This window comes from Mobula hypostoma, chromosome 14 (genome assembly GCF_963921235.1).
Source record: "Mobula hypostoma chromosome 14, sMobHyp1.1, whole genome shotgun sequence".
NCBI classification, from domain to species: domain Eukaryota; kingdom Metazoa; phylum Chordata; class Chondrichthyes; order Myliobatiformes; family Myliobatidae; genus Mobula; species Mobula hypostoma.
In genome coordinates this window covers 1,762,338-1,779,713 of record NC_086110.1, presented here as the reverse complement: position 1 = coordinate 1,779,713, position 17,376 = coordinate 1,762,338, and the positions used below count along the sequence as shown (strand labels likewise).

General features: G+C 44.7%; 1 protein-coding gene across 2 annotated transcripts in view; it reads left to right on the top strand.

The window, feature by feature from the left end:
* The window catches only part of ciapin1 (cytokine induced apoptosis inhibitor 1), a 51,264-nt gene extending 37,749 nt beyond the window's left edge, over positions 1-13,515 (top strand). The window contains exons 7-9 of one of the 2 annotated variants that reach the window (XM_063066580.1): positions 1,926-2,044; positions 5,580-5,661; positions 9,365-13,515. In XM_063066580.1, coding sequence (XP_062922650.1) covers positions 1,926-2,044; positions 5,580-5,661; positions 9,365-9,475 — 312 coding nt within the window. In that variant the 3' untranslated portion in view covers positions 9,476-13,515. The remainder of the gene's footprint in view (positions 1-1,925; positions 2,045-5,579; positions 5,662-9,364) is intronic. The other variant, XM_063066579.1, reaches the window with a different exon arrangement.
* Positions 13,516-17,376: the final 3,861 nt, after the last annotated feature.

Here is a 17,376-nt window from a genome sequence, read left to right as displayed (position 1 = left end):
GTTTGGCCAGGTGGATTCAGAATTGGCTTGCCTGCAGAAGGCAGAGGGTGGTGGTGGAGGGAGTACATTCAGATTGGAGGATTGTGACTAGTGGTGTCCCTACCTCTACTTTTCGTGATGTTTATGAACGACCTGGATGTCGGGGTAGAAAGGTAGGTTGGCAATTTTGCAGATGACACAAAGGTTGGTGGTGTTGTAGATAGTGTAGAGGATTGTTGAAAATTGCAGAGAGACATTGATAGGATGTAGACGTGGGCTGAGAAGTGGCAGATGGAGTTCAACCCGGAGAAGTGTGAGGTGGTACACTTTGGAAGGACAAACTCCAAGGCAGAGTACAAAGTAAGTGGCAGGATACTTGGTAGTGTGGAGGAGCAGAGGGATCTGGGGGTACATGTCCACAGATCCCTGAAAGTTTCCTCACAGGTGGATAGGGTAGTTAAGAAAGCTCATGGGGTGTTAGCCTTCATAAGTCGAGGGATAGAGTTTAAGAGTCGCGGTGTAATGATGCAGCTCTATAAAACTCTGGTTAGGCCACACTTGGAGTACTGTGTCCAGTTCTGATCACCTCACTATAGGAAGGTGTGGAAGCATTGGAAAGGGTACAGAGGAGATTTACCAGGATGCTGCCTGGTTTAGAGAGTATGCATTATGATCAGAGATTAGGGGAGCTAGGGCTTTACTCTTTGGAGAGGAGGAGGATAAGAGGAGACATGATAGAGCTGTACAAGATAATAAGAGGAATAGATAGAGTGGATAGCCAGTGCCTCTTCCCCAGGGCACCACTGCTCAATACAAGAGGACATGGTTTTAAGGTAAGGGTGGGAAGTTCAAGGGGGATATTAGAGGAAGGTTTTTCACTCAGAGAGTGATTGATGCGTGGAATGCACTGCCTGAGTCAGTGGTGGAGGCAGATACACTAGTGAAGTTTAAGAGACTACTGGACAGCTATATGGAGGAATTTAATTTGGGTTATATGGGAGGCAGGGTTTGAGGGTCGGAACAACATTGTGGGCCGAAGGGCCTGTACTGTGCCGTAGTATTCTATGTTCTGTGTATCATCTTGAATTTGTTGGTCTTTTATGATGTATTTTTGATCATTCTTGTGTTAACCAGCTGGTCCTGTATTGCCAGAAGGAACCCTGTTTCTGGGTAGAGATCTCCAACTCTAAGCCAGGTGTTCCATGCTTCTTTGTCAACATTTCATCTGCTCAGATCATGGGGATCTCTTCCATTAGTTAACATTTTCTTCAATAGTGATAATTTGTTTATTTTTCTGGGTTGTGCTCTTGTACTGCTTATCAGAATTGCATATCCTTGTGTGGAGTACTGAATTCTGTTTTTGTTGATGAAAATATATCCTTAAAAGTTTATTACTTTTTTCTCTATTTTTGTATTTGCACTTTTTTTTTTAGTTTTGCACATTGGTTGTTGTCCATCCTGTTGGATGCAATTTTTCATTGATTCTATTGTGTTTCTTGCAGTTACTGTGATTGCCTCCAAAAAAGTGAATCTGAGGGTTATATATTGTGACATATATATACTTAATTTACTTTGAACTTTGAGTATAGAATATTTTCAGGGGAAAGGAGAAGAGCCAGAGTTCACATTGCATATCGTTACTAATGTCTTCAGTAGAAAATGGGATGAGGCCCGTCCTCCTGTCTCTTGGCCCCTGACCCACTGTCCCACTCATCCCACTACGTGTCTGTCTGCTTCACTGATGTTGGTTAGGATGAGAAACCCGTTAACCTTGTCCACATCGGCAGCCCTTTGGGACAACTTCTGTTACTATGGACATGTGATGTTGTTCTTGGTTTTAATGTCTTTACCATAGAAACTGTGGGGTGCTGGTGTTTGTGCTTATCCAAGAAACATGAAGAACTGTGAAGATTGACATTCGTTCTCTCCTCCCTGTTCCTCCGCAGGATCTTATTGACTCTGATGAGTTGCTGGATGAAAATGATTTGAAGAAGCCCGACCCAGCCTCACTCCGAATTATGAGCTGTGGAGACAAAAAGAAAAAGAAACGGGCCTGTAAAAACTGGTCAGTGTTCAGCTCACACCCAGAACCCTGCATTGCTACAGAGACCATATGAACTGTCTGCCTGGTAGTCTGTGATACCAGCTAATTGGACCCCTGCCCAGAACCTCCCTGCTGCCATTTCTACTTGATGTACACTGCACCTTCTGGTTTTCATTTTCACGTACCTACCTCTCCAACCCAATCTGCTCTTCCTGCCTCCTCAGAATCTGTCCCTATTTAATCTTTACCCTCACCCACAGGAAGCTCATCTTCCCCCATTGCTCTTGTACTCCCTGTTCTATGGCCGAGGAATTGACACCTATTAGCCTTTAACAATGTCCCAACTTAGCTGCACTGCCACTGCCCAGCCCTATGTTTTTCACATCCTCTACCCCCAGCCGCTATCTCACTTCCACCACATCTTTGTAAAACCCTAACTCTTGACACACCTGCTCATGAAATGCATCTCTACCCATAATTGTGCCTCACTCCCCTCTCCCTTATTACCTTCTCACTCCTCGTCTCTGCCCTCTTACCCCCGAAGCTCTCAGCTTTATATGTTTCTGTGGACAAGTGCGGGTCTGTAGGATGATATGTTGCCTCACTGGTGCCAGGGATGTGAATATTTTAGAGCCGGTACAGAACATTCTGAAGAAGAGGAGTTCCTACAGAGTGAATGAAGGATGTTGGGTAGAAGGTTAAAGAGTGCGACTTTGAGATCATACTCTCAGAATTATTCCCTGAACCATATGGTAATTAGGAGGATAGGACAGATTGACACATACTTCTCTGGTACAAGAAGGAGGACTTCAGATACATGCATCAGTAGATTCACTTCTTGGGTAGCCACAAAGACTGGTTGCACCTAAACAGGAGGACAGCCAATATGTTCATGTTACTTGGGAGAGCTTAAGCTGATTTGGTAGGTGGGTGGGAAGCATTATAACAGGAGGCAAGATTGATGTGAATATAGAGGGGAAATCCTGTGATCAAAATTGCAGGTAAGAGCATGCAGAGCGAGTTGGCTCTGTAGCATTTATGAACAATCTCATGGGTAAGTCTAATGAGCTTGGATCAGCACTTTGGTTTATGATGTTATTGTAATCATGGTAGAGAGAACGGCGTTGACTAGCATCTCAATGTTTCAGGCTTTAGAAGTTTCTAAAGTGACAAGGGGAGTCACTCATTTGATTAGAAAGAACATAACAACAAGTCTTGTGATATTCTGGAGGGATTGTCCAACAGGTCCATAAAGGTAGAATTTAGGAATACTGTAAGAGAAAATGGTCAGTTTACTCTCGGCCTCCCAATAGTTATTGGGAGATAGAATATAAAAAACAGTACCACAGAGGATGCGCTCTTCAGCTCTGACATTAAACCAATTACTTCTAGGACTGCCTTTCAGATTGGAAGTCTGTGACCAGTGGTGTACCACAGGGATTTGCGGCAATTCTGGATTCTGTGTTGTGTAATGAGGAAGACGATTCGGGACCTTAAGGTGAAGGAACCCTGAAGAGACAGTGGTCATAATATAATGTAATTCACCCTGTAGTTTGATTGAGGGAACTGCAATTTGGTGTAATACTATTAGAGTTAAGTAGACTCATGAGGGAGGAGCTAGACAGTTGATTGAAAGTGGACTATAGCAGGAAAGATGCTGAAGCAGCAGTGGCAGGGATTTCTGAAGAGACAGTGAAATTTCCTCGCAAGAAGAAGCACACTAAGACACCATAGCTGACAAAGGAAGTCAAAGACAACACAGTAGTGTAGCAGTTAACATAATGCTTTGCAGTGCCAGCAAGAAGGTTCTGGGGAAGCTGCAAGGCCTGAATTTGGATAAATCATCTGGGCTAGATAAGACTACAGCTCAGAGTTCTGAGAGAGGGACCTGAAGAGATTGTGGAGGCATTAGTAGTGATCTTTCAAGAAACACTGAAGTTCAGAGTGTGTTCCAGGGGACTAGAAAACTGCAAATATGACAGTGCTGCTTAAGGAGGGAGAGAGGTAATGCAGGATGGTCATCTTGGGTAGCATGGGCCAGTGTTAAATCCATCAGTTTGTTCTGCTGTTCTGTTCTAGTGGCTTGAGTGGGTATAGTGAAGGTGTTTCCATCATTGGGTCATAGAGCAACACAACACAGTTATAGGCTCCTGAGCCCAGTTAGCTCATGTCACCCAGGTGCCCAGTTTCTTGGGTTTGGCTCATATTCCTCTAATCCCTGCCCTTAACGTACCTATCCAAGTGTTTCATATATGATGACTGCCTCAGCCGTAAACTAGTGGGAAAGTCAATTAAACTGAGATGAAGAGGAATTTCTTCACTCAAGGGTGAATGCGTGGAAAATTTTTGCCTGTGAGGGTTGCGGAATCTGTTATTGGGTGTATTTAAAGCAGAAATTGAGAGGCTCTTGTTTGCTAAGGTGGTTGAAGATTGAATGGTGAAGGTGAGAAAATGGGTTTGAGAGGAAATATCAGCTGTTATTGAATGATGGTACAGTCTCAATGGGCAGAATGGCCTAGTTCTGCTCCTACAGCATATCTTGTGGTTTTAACGATTCTTGGTAGTGTTTTAACTAGCAAGGAGGTTGTGTTACACTTAGTAGGATATACATCAGACAGTAAGTTAGGCAGAACATTGGTAGATGGAATTCAGTCCTGACAAATGTGAAGTGCATTTTGGAATGTCAAATATAGTCGGACATATACAGTCAATAGTTGAGTGCCAAGAGATGTTGATGAACCTACAGACAGACGATTCTAAGTCCATTGTTTCTTGAAAGTAGCAACACAGGTCAATCGAAAGGTGAAGAAAGCATATGCCTTGCATGCCTTCATAGATCAGAGCACAGGATATAAATATTGGGGCATTATGTTGCAACTTTACAAAACACTAGTTGGGCCTCACTCGAAGTTTTGCCTTCAGTTCTACTTATCACACTATGGGGAAGGTGTGACTGAGTTAGATAGAGCGCAGAGGAGATAAATAAAGATGTTCCGTGGATTAGAGGGCTGTAGTTATGGGGAGAGATTGAATGGGGTGCATTTGTTTTTCCACTGGAGCAAATGAGGCTAAGGGCTGGCGTGCTAGAGGTATACATGAGAAGCATAGACGGGAGATGGTCAGAATCTTTTTCCCATGGTAGTTTTAAAAAAAAGAGGATATGGGTTCAGGGTAAGAGAAGGAGTTTTTAAGAGGATCTGAGGGTAAGAGGAGGTTGTTGAATCAGATACAATCACCACATTTAAGTGGCATTTAGACAGTTATTTAAACAGGCAAGGCACAGAAGGATACGGACAATTGTAGATGGGCCTAAAAAGTCAGCATGAACACAATGAACTTCTGTGCTGTACAACTCTGACTGTACCCTCAGCACATAGTCTTTGAATATTTGATGGTCCTTCCGTCTACCACCCCACAGGGACCCATGTTCCCACTCCCAGCATATTCTCTGTATGGTCACTGGACATGTACTGGAGCCTTCCACTATCACCCTGCTGTAGCAAGCCTTGTTAGAGCAATGGTGCTGGTACACTCTGTAACTTGCTCTTTTTTTCAGCACGTGTGGCCTCGCAGAGGAATTGGGAGGGAAAGAACCCAAAAATGTGAAGAGTGTCCAGGTGAAGTCGGCGTGTGGAAGTGTGAGTTTCACTAAGTTATCTAAAGAGATAGCAGGAGCTTGAACTAGTGCCCAAGCCTTCCCTCTGAAGTATTAAGAAACGAGAATTAATCCTGCACCCAGTCTTGTTCTGTGCTTGTCCCTTCAAATACTGTAATAGACAATAACAATAGGTGCAGGGGTAGGCCATTTGGCCCCTCGAGCCAGCAGTGCCATTCACTGTGATCACGGCTGATCATCCACAATCAGTACCCCGTTCCTCCCTTCTCCCCATAGCCCTTGACTCCGCTATCATTAACAGCTCTATCTAACTCCTTCTTGAAAGCATCCAGAGAATTGGCCTCCATTGCCTTCTGAGGCAGAGCATTCCACAGATCCACAACTCTCTGGGTGAAAAAGTTTTTCCTCAACTCCGTTCTAAATGGCCTACCCCTTATTCTCAAATTGTGGCCCCTGGTTCTGGACTCACCCATCAGCGGGAACATGTTTCCTGCCTCTAGCGTGTCCAATCCCTTAATAATCTTTTATGTTTCAATCAGATCCCCTCTCATCCTTCTAAATTCCAGTGTATACAAGCTCAGTATATTAGTGTTTTCATGAAATGTCCCAGTAGAGCTACTAGGACTTGATGTTTCAATCCCTATGGTCAGTTGGCACTCTCGATGTTGGCAGTGGGCTTGGAGTGGTGACAAGGAGGGAGGGTAGGTACGTCATCGGGGTCATCAGGTGGGCACCCTCCTTCTTTGACGTTTCATTGATAAGCCCATGGGATCAACGGTGCTACATGACGTCCCAGATACACCCCCTCAGTTCCATACCCTCCTGTCTTCATCTTGCAGCCCAGTTGTTGTCTTTCCTTTTAATCCAAATCCAGTTGCTGCTTTCTTCTGCTGCGTTTGACAAGGACTTGATTGCTTGTTGGAGGGAGTGACCCCTCACCCCCATCTTCTTCAATAGACTGGTCGTAGATGTAGCAACCAATCCCCTGCATCCCACTTCTGCAGGGAAAATCTTGGTCTTCCAGCCATTCTGGGCAGCTTCAGTTGCCAGTTCGGAGTACTTGGTCTTTTTCCTCTCATAAGCTTCTTCGACACCATCTTCCCATGGTACTGTCAATTCCACAACATATGCCAGCTTGGCTGTTGTGGACCACAGGACCATGTCTGGCCGAAGTGTTGTAGCCGCAATGTCTGGGAGAAACACAAGCTAAATGGGTGCATCAAGAATCAGGATGGAGAAGAGGAGAATTACTCACTCGAGAACTAATCTTGGAGGGTGCAATAAGGGGAGTTGATAGAGCTGTCATGTATTTAGATTTCCAGTACCACCTGAAAGCTGGTGCACAAGATATGTGCTGACACTACTTGGGGAAACTGTGTTAATGGTTGATGATTTATCACACAGAAGACAGGATTAACAGAGACCGAAGGGACTGCTGTCTTTAGAATTTGGAGCAATACATAATGTGAGTTAAGCAGGATCTGCGGAGAAAAAGGAATAGTGATTCAGGTCAAAACCCACTCACTGAGTTCCTGCAGCAGTTTGCTTTTCATCGCTGGTGGAATAAACAGGTCTTTTCCCAGCTGGTGGGAGTGACAATTCATGGCCCCCCATTATTTGCTGTTTCATACACATTTCTTGTTGGAAATATCCCGTCCACGTCCACTCTATTTAGGCCTTTCAATATTTAATAGGTTTTAATGAGATCTCCTCTTCAATCTTTAAACTCCACTGACTACAAGCCCAGAGCCATCAAACGCTATTCATACGTTAACCCTTTCATTCCAGGAATCATTCTCATGAATGTCCTGTCGACCCTCTCCAATGCCACCACATCTTTTCTCAGATAGGGGCCCAAAACTTCTTGCAATACACCGTGCAGTCTGATCAATGTCTTATAAATCCTCAGCATCACATCCTTGATCTTGTATTCTAGTCCTAAAATGAATGGTAACACTGCATTTGCCTTCCTGACCACCAACTCAACCTGTAAGTTAACCTTTAGAGAATCCTGCACCAAGACTTCCAAGACCCTTTGCATCTCTGATGTTTCAATGTTCTCCCCGTTTAGAAAATAGTCCTTGCCTTTATTCCTTCTACCAAAGTACATAACCATATACTTCCCTACGCGATATTCCATCTGCCACTTCTTTTCCCATTCTCCCAATCTTTCCAAATCCTTCTACAGAATTCTTGTTTCCACAACACTACCTGCCCCTCCACCTATCATTGTATCATCTGCAAACCTGGCCACAGCCATCAATTCCACTGTCCAAATTGGTGACATATAACATGAAAAGAAGCAGTTCCAATACCTACACCTGCAGCCAAGCAAAATAGGCCCCCTTTATTCCAACTCTTTGCCTTCTGCCAATCAACCAATCTTATGTCCATGTTAGTATCTTTCCTGTAATTACATGGACTCTTATTTTGTTAAGCAGCATCATGTGCAGCACCTTCTCAAAGGCCTTGTGAAAATCCAAGTAAATAACATCCACTGACTCGGCTTTGTCTATTCAGTTATTTCCTCAAAGAATTCCAATAGATTTGTCAGGCAAGATTCTCCCTTAAGGAAACCATGCTGGCTTTGACCCCTTGCCCATCCTCTGGGTTCCCCCCACCCCCCTTGTCTTTCTCCCCGGACCTCCTGTCCCATGATCCTCTCATATCCCCTTTGCCAATCACCTGTCCAGCTCTTGGCTCCATCCCTCCCCCTCCTGTCTTCTCCTATCTCCCCCTCCCACTTTCAAATCTCTTACTAGCTCTTCTTTCAGTTAGTCCTGACGAAGGGTCTTGGCCCGAAACGTCGACTGTACCTCTTCCTGGAGATGCTGCCTGGCCTGCTGCGTTCACCAGCAACTTTGATGTGTGTTGCTTGAATTTGCAGCATCTGCAGAATTCCTCGTGTTTGCCCAGATCCATTGGTTAGGCCGTCTCCATTCCTCCTGTAGTCCACAACCAGCTCCTTTGTTTTTGCAACATTGAGGGAGAGGTTGTTTTCTTGTCAGAGAGATTACTTCTTCCCTGTAGGTCACCTCATTACTGTTTGAGATAAGGCCAATCAATATAGTGTCAGCAGAAAATTTAATTAGCAGATTGGAGCTGTCTGTGGCGATACGGTCATGGGTATATAGGGAGTAAAGGAGGGAACTCAGTACGCAGCCCTGAGGGGCTCCTGTATTGAGAGTTGGAGGTGAGGGAGCCCACTCTTACAACCTGCTAGCAATCTGACAGGAAATCCAGGATCCAGCTGCACAAGGCAGGGTCAAGGCCAAGGTCTCTGAGCTTCCTATTGAGCCTGGATGGAACTATGATGTTGAATGCTGAACTGCAGTCCAAGAACAGCATTCTCACATAAGCATCCTTCTTCTCCAGATGTGTAAGGACGGTATGTAGAGCAATGGCTATTGCATCATCTGTCGATCGGTTGTGTCGGTAGGTGAATTGTAGGTGGTCCAGTTTGGGTGGTAGCAAACTGCTGATGTAATCCTTGACCAGCCTCGCAAAACATTTGCTTATTATTGAGGTGAGTGCGACAGGACGCCCGTCGTTCAGGCATGTTACCTTGGTCTTTTTTTGGTGCAGGGACAATGGTGGATAATTTGAAGCAAGGGGGCACTCTACACTGGGAGAGCTGCCCTAGTGCCTCACTGCATGTGGCTTTCTATGCATTCACCATCCACTAGGAAAGAGAAGAGCTCTAACATTGTTACTTGACTTTGCAGTGCTATCTGGGCGATGCATTTCGCTGTGCCAGTTGTCCATACATGGGGATGCCTGCATTCAAGCCTGGCGAACAAATCCTGCTGTCAAACAAGACTCTCAGTGATGCCTGACGTGTTCAAAGAAGGCTTTGATGGACCCGTTGCTGTATGTCTACCCATCAGGGTGAATCTGTTCCATCCATCAGAACTGTCAAGTTTTGTTCTCACCTCAACCAAATCAGTGAAGCTTTGGACTTGATGCAGTCAGACAGAAATTGTTATCTCACTACAAGTAGATTAGGTTTATTGTGATCTTAATTCGGGGGGTTTATTCGGGTGGGGAAATAAATGCCTTATTGTTCTTCTACTGGAGGAGAGAATGTGAATGCCTTGCTAGTTCCACCACTTGTCTCCTATGACAAAGGAATCGGCGTGATGCTTCTTCAATTTAGCTTTAAAGATTAGCTTTATTTGTCTCATGTACATTGAAAAATACAGTGGTGTGTGTCAATGACCAACACAGTCGGGGGATTGTGCTGGGAAGCCAGCAAATGTTGCCTGGCTTCCAATGATAACATGGCATGCTGGCAACTCAGTAATTTTAACCAGATGTCTTTGGGAACATGGGAGAAAACTGGCCCACCTGAAAGAAACACACGCAGTCACAGGGAGAATGTACAGACTCCTTATAGACAGTGTGGGAATTGAACTCAGATCTCGCAGTTGATGCTGTAATAGCATTATGCTAACTGCTATGCTACTCTACTACCCCGTGCCTCCTGGTCCACGTCATGATTTTCCCCAAAGTATTTGCCATGAATATGCTCAGCACTTTGTTCACCATGTATGCTACTGAGAACTTAACAGCTTCACTTTTGCCTGATCTTCCACTCTGAAGGATCCGAGTCTGATCGCTGCACCCCCATCCCAATAACAACAGCTACACTGGCACAACAGCTCTTGAAATATGTGAAACAATCACCACACTTTGTTTTGAAGGGAGAATTTGTACAGACAGGGTTGGAGGGATTCAGTCACACCTCTCGATTCTTGCAACGTGTACAACACACGAAGTGCTGGAGGAACTCAGCAGGCCAGGTATCACCTATGGGGAAAAAAATAGAGTCGACGTTTTGAGCGGAAACTGTTGGGCAGGACTGGAGAAAAAATGGGTGGCCACTGGGGGATCCTTCTTGTTCTGGCAGACAGAGCGTAGATGCTCAGCGAAGCGGTCTTCCAGTCTATATTGGGTGTCACCGATATACAACAGGCCACACCGGGAGCACCAAACAGTAAATGACCCCAACAGGCTCACAGGTGAAGAGTTGCCTCACCTGGAAGCACTGTTTGGGACCCTGAATGGTCGTGAGGTAGTGAGGGAGGAGGAGCAGGGGCAGGTGTAGCACTTTCTTTTGTCTGTGACTTGCAACTTGTAGTTGGTTTGGCACAGGAACAAGATGGAACTAGAATAAGAATTCTATGACTGCTTCGGTCAAGTATCTCCTATTTTGTTAATAAAAAGAACAACCTTTGGAAGTGTGGGCTCTAGACTTTGGCCAATCACAAAGGCCTAGCTTAAACACTGGCTCGCATTTAACAACTACTGCACAACTTCCTCACAATTGTCATAATTCCAACCCCTTAAGTGCTAGCTCAAGACCAGCAGGAATTAGAATGAAGGTGACCCTCAGTTTTTGTTTCACATTAAACACAATGTTAAGCCAGGAGACCAGAAACACTTCTTGTTTATCTTCGCCAACAAGAAGGACATGGAGAATAGTGAAGGGGCATTTTGATGGGCTGGAACAAGTCTGAGAAGGTTTCGGAACATATAATGGTGGAGAAAGCCTGCCCAGTGTCGGGTGAAATCTGTCCCAGAATACTATGATAACGATAGCTGGGGCCCTGATGGAGATGTTTGCATCTTTTATAGCCAGAAATGAGGGAACAGCAGACTGAAGGGCAAGCTTTATTTAAGAAGGATAGCAGGAATAACTCAGGTTGGATTATTACAGAAGAAAGTTCTAAGGGACAGGCGTTAAGTACATTTGGAAAGAGGACTGATCAGGTTTAGTGTGGCTTTGTGCATGAGAAATCCTGTCTCACTTATATGGGGTGGCAGGGTGGAGATACGTTTCTCCCAAACACATTCCTTCCCTCCACTAGCCAGCAGGTCACCGTTGGGCAAAGTATAGCATCTGCTTAGCTGTGCTCTCCTCTCCACCCCCCACCACTGAGCAGGGTCATGTGAAGCTATGGGAGTGGGTGGTGGATGGTCATATTAGTAGCTGGTGCGTATCAAAAGTCTTGGTTGTGCAACCAGTTACACCAGGCAGACAATCTCTGAAGAGTATTGATAATGCCTGGGGCCATCTGTCTTATAAAGGTACTGTCGAGAAGAAGGTAATGGCAAACAACTCCTGTACAAAAATTTGCTGAGAACAATCATGGTCATGGAAAGATCATGCTCACCTCTGTCATATGACATTGCACATAACAAACAAACAATATTGAAGACAGTATGGTAAATATGTGGAATTTTAGCAAGGTCCTGCATGTTCAGCTCATCCAGAAGGTTAAGGCGCGCAAGATCTAAGGTGAGCCAGCAAATTGGATCTAGAATTAGCTTAGTGATGAGAGGCAGAGTATATTGGAAGGATGCCGTCCTGTCTGGAAATCTGTGAGAAATGGTACCTCACCAGGATCGATGCTGAGACTCTTGTTTGGAAATAAAACATGAAAATTAATGGTGTGAGTGAGGAAGCTACAGCTAGATATCAATCAGCTGGGCAGAGCATTGATGCATATCTTTGCGGGCAGATTTGCTAGAGTTGTTCAAGAGTGATTAAATTAATTTGGCAGGGGGATGGGAACTGGAGTGTTAGTGCTGAGGATGAGGTAGTTGGTTTACAAACTGCTAGCAAAGAGAGGCTGATGATTGGGTGAAATTGCAGTCAACAGGATGAGTTGCAATGTAGAAGGCAGACAAAATCAAAGAATGAATACAGGACAAAATGTGCAGTGTATGGAATAAGATTGTTAAACTTGTAGCACAGTTACAGATGGGCATCTATAATGTGGCATTGAACTGTGGCTGAAAGATTATAGCAGGGAGGTTAAGGTCCAAGGATACACATTGTATAGAAACGACAGGCAGTTAGGCAGAGGGGGTGGTGTGGCTTTTAGAATGGAGATGAAGAGGAGTATCTTTAGTCAGAGAGTGGTAAATCTGTGGAATTCTTTGCCACCAATGGCTGTAGATGCCAAATCATTTGATTGGAGTATGGTGCAGGTGCAGTAGGAGCATTCCTGCGTAAGTCCAGTGAGGAGCTCCAGTAACCCAGTCTCCATACAAGAGGGGTACCGTCTAGTGAAGTGGTCTGAGTCAGACTGGTAAGGCTTTGGCTTAAGAGGGCTTTGGCGAGAACAAGTAGAGGCAAGTAAGTAGGTAAATTCATTCCTTATTTCTGATTTCCTTTTTCTTATAATAACTTGAGAGAAAAGAGGGTATGTCTACAGTGCCAGTGTTCTGTACTGCGTATCAGATGTGGGATTTCCAGGAAACTAGCAGCCTCCCCAGTGGTCGCATCTGCACCAGGTGGATCGATATGTAGCTCCTTAAAGACCTTAAAGTGGGCATGCAGGTACAGCAGGCGGTGAAAAAGGCGAATGGTATGCTGGCATTTATAGCGAGAGGATTCGAGTACAGGAGCAGGGAGGTACTACTGCAGTTGTACAAGGCCTTGGTGAGACCACACCTGGAGTATTGTGTGCAGTTTTGGTCTCCTAATCTGAGGAAAGACATCTTTGCCATAGAGGGAGTACAAAGAAGGTTCACCAGATTGATTCCTGGGATGGCAGGTCTTTCATATGAAGAAAGACTGGATGAACTGGGCTTGTACTCGTTGGAATTTAGAATATTGAGGGGGGATCTGATTGAAACGTATAAGATCCTAAAGGGATTGGACAGGCTAGATGCGGGAAGATTGTTCCCGATGTTGGGGAAGTCCAGAACGAGGGGTCACAGTTTGAGGATAGAGGGGAAGCCTTTTAGGACCGAGATTAGGAAAAACTTCTTCACACAGAGAGTGGTGAATCTGTGGAATTCTCTGCCACAGCAAACTGTTGAGGCCAGTTCATTGGCTATATTTAAGAGGGAGTTAGATATGGCCCTTGTGGCTACAGGGGTCAGGGGGTATGGGGGGAAGGCTGGGTTCTGAGTTGGATGATCAGCCATGATCATAATAAATGGCGGTGCAGGCTCGGTCCTGCACCTATTTTCTATGTTTCTATGTTTCTAAGTTAGGGAACTGGAGCTGCAGCTCGATTACTTTTGGCTCATTAGGAAAAGTGAAGAGGTGATAGAGGTACAGGGAGGTAGGCACTTCAAGGCGATAAATGGGTGACTTTCAGGAGAGGGAAGGGAGAACATCAGATAAAGGAGAGCACCTCTGTGGCTGTCCCCTTCAAAAATAAGTACTCCATTTTGAATACTGTTTGTTGAGGGGGGCGGTGCGATCTACCTGGCGGAAGCAACAGTGGCTGTGCTCGGGCACTGAGTCTGGCCCTGTTACTCAGAAGGGTAGGAAACTGAAGAGGATGGCAGCACTAATAGGGGACTCTATAGTTAGAGGGACAAATGGGTGATTCTGTGGATGTGATAAAGAAACACGGATGGTGGTTTGCCTCCCAGGTGCCAGGGTCTGCAATGTTATCCAGAAGACGGAGCGTGAGTAACCAGAAGTCGTGGTACATATTGGTAGCAACAGCAGAGGTAGAAAAGGGAGGACATCCTGAAAACAGAGTACAGGAAGTTAGGAAGAAAGCTGAGGAGCAGGATCTCATGGGTAGTAATCTCAGGAATGTTCTCTATGCCACGTGATAGTGAGGAGAGGACGAGGTGGCAGATAAGTGTGTGGCTGAAGAATTGGAGCAGGGGGTAGGGATTCAGATTTCTGGATAATTGGGACCTCTTCTGGGGCAGGTGTGACCTGTACAAAAGGGATAGGTTGCACTTAAATTCGAGGGGGGCCAATATTCTTGTGGGCAGCTTTACAAGAGCTGTTGAGAGTGGTTTAAACTAATATTGCAGGAGACACATGCAAAATGCTGGAGGAACTCAGTAGGCCAGGCAGCATCTATAGAAAAGAGACTGCTAAGGGTCTCGGCCTGAAACGTTGACTGTGCTTTCCATTGATACTGCCTGGCCTACTGAGTTCCTCCAGCATTTTGTGTGTGTTGCTTGGATTTCCAGCATCTGCAGATTTTCCCTTGTTTGTAATATGGCGGGGGATAGGAGCCAGTAGGGGGACAGAGCTCGGGATGAGCCGGCAGGTTTGCAAATAGATCAGAATCAGAATCAGGTTTATTATCACCAGCATGTGACGTGAAGTTTGTTAACTTAGCAGCAGCAGTTCAATACAATACATATTCTAGCACAGAGAGAAAAAAAATAAAATAATAAATAATAATAAATAACAAGTAAATCAATTACATATATTGAATAGATTATTTTAAAATGTGCAAAAACAGAAATAACTGTATATTAAAAAAGTGAGGTAGTGCCCAAAGCTTCAAAGTCCATTTAGGAATCGGATGGCAGAGGGGAAGAAGCTGTTCCTAAATCGCTGAGTGTGTGCCTTCAGGCTTCTGTATCTCCTACCTGATGGTAACAGTGAGAAAAGGGCATGCCCTGGGTGCTAGAGGTCTTTAATAATGGACGCTGCCTTTCTGAGACACCGCTCCCTAAAGATGTCCTGGGTACTTTGTAGGCTAGTGCCCAAGATGGAGCTGACTAGATTTACAACCTTCTGTAGCTTCTTTCAGTCCTGTGCAGTAGCCCCTCCGTACCAGACAGTGATGCAGCCTGTCAGAATGTCTCCACTGTACAACTATAGAAGTTTTTGAGTGTATTTGTTGACATGCCAAATCGCTTCAAACTCCTAATAAAGTATAGCCACTGTCTTGCCTTCTTTATGACTACAGTAATGTGTTGGGACCAGGTTAGATCCTCAGAGATCTTGACACCCAAGAACTTGAAGCTGCTCACTCTCTCCACTTCTGATCCCTCTATGAGGATTGGTGTGTGTTCCTTCATCTTACCCTTCCTGAAGTCCACAATCAGCTCTTTCGTCTTATTGACATTGAGTGCCAGGTTGTTGCTGTGACACCACTCCACTAGTTGGCATATCTCACTCCTGTATGCCCTCTCGTCACCACCTGAGATTCTACCTACAATGGTTGTATTGTCAGCAAATTTATAGGTGGTATTTGAGCTATGCCTTGCCACACAGTCATGTGTATACAGAGAGTAGAGCGGTGGGCTAAGCACACACCCCTGAGCTGTGCCAGTGTTGATCGTCAGCAAGGAGGAGATGTTATCACCAATCCACACAGATTGTGGTCTTCCGGTTAGGAAGCTGAGGATCCAATTGCAGAGGGAGGTACAGAGGCCCAGGTTCTGCAACTTCTCAATCAGGATTGTGGGAATGGTGGTATTAAATGCTGAGCTATAGTCGCTGAACAGCATCCTGATGTAGGTGTTTGTGTAACATGAATGCTACATTCATGGAAGGACAAACCAATGATTGGGTACAAATGCAGACAGAGCAAATAGTTAAATTGTACCACAGAGGCAAAATTCAAAAAGACGAGGAATGTAGGACTGGAGGTGCTGAATTTAAATGTGCTTAGCATTCACAATGAGGTGGATGAACTCGTGCAATTAGAGATTGGTATCTATCAATGAGTGGTGACTGAAAGAAGGCCACAGTTGGGAGCTTAACATCAAAGGACATTCTTTTTATCGAAAGGAAATGCAGGAAGGCATAAGTGGTGGTGTGGCTGTATTGGTAAGAGATGGAATTACTTCTTTAGAAAGAGGTGACACATGGTTGGAGAATGTTGAATCTTTGTGGATGGACTTAAGAAACTGATAGAGGCAGAGGAATGAAAGGTGGGGGAGTAGCATTGCTTGTTAGGGAAAATGTTACAGCAGTGCTCAGGCAGGACAGATTAGAGGGCTTGTCTACTGAGTCCTTGTGGGTGGAGCTGAGAAACAGGAAAGGTATAACCACATTAGTGGGATTGTATTACAGACCACCAAGTAGTCGGCGAGAATTGGAGGAGCAGATCTGCAGAGAGATAGCAGGCAACTGCAGGAAACATAAAGTTGTGGTGGTGGGGGATTTTAATTTTCCACATGTTGATTGGGACTCTCATGCTGTTGGGGGTCTGGATGGGTTAGAGTTTGTAAAATGTGTTCAGGGAAATTTTCTAAATCAATATATAGAGGTACCAACTAGAGGGGATGCGATATTAGATCTCCGATTAGGAAATGAGTTAGGACAAGTGCTGGAAGTGTGTATAAGGGAGCACTTTGGTTCCAGTGATCATAACACCATTAGTTTCAACTTGATCATGGATAAAGGTAGACCTGGTCCTAGGGTTGAGGTTCTGAACTGGAAGAAGGCCAAATTTGAAGAAATGAGAAAGGATCTAAAAAGCGTGGACTGGGACAGATTGTTCTCTGGCAAGGATGTGATTGGTAAGTGGGAAGCCTTCAAAGAAGAAATTTTGAGAGTGCAGAGCTTGTACATTCCTGTCAGGATTAAAGGCAAAGTGAATAGGAATAAGGAACCTTGGTTCTCAGGGGATATTGAAACTCTGATAAAGAAGAAGAGAGAGTTGTATGACATGTATAGGAAACAGGGAGTAAATAAGGTGCTTGAAGAGTATAAAAAGTGCAAGAAAATACTTAAAAAGGAAATCAGGAGGGCTAAAAGAAGACATGAGGTTGCCTTGGCGGTCAAAGTGAAGGATAATCCAAAGAGTTTTTGCAGGTATATTAAGAGTAAAAGGATTGTAAGGGATAAAATTGGTCCTTTTGAAGATCAGAGTGGTCAGCTATGTGCAGAACCAAAAGAAATGGGGGAGATCTTAAATGGGTTTTTTGCATCTGTATTTACTAAGGAAACTGGCATGAAGTCTATGGAATTATGGGAAACAAGTAGTGAGATCATGGAAACTGTACA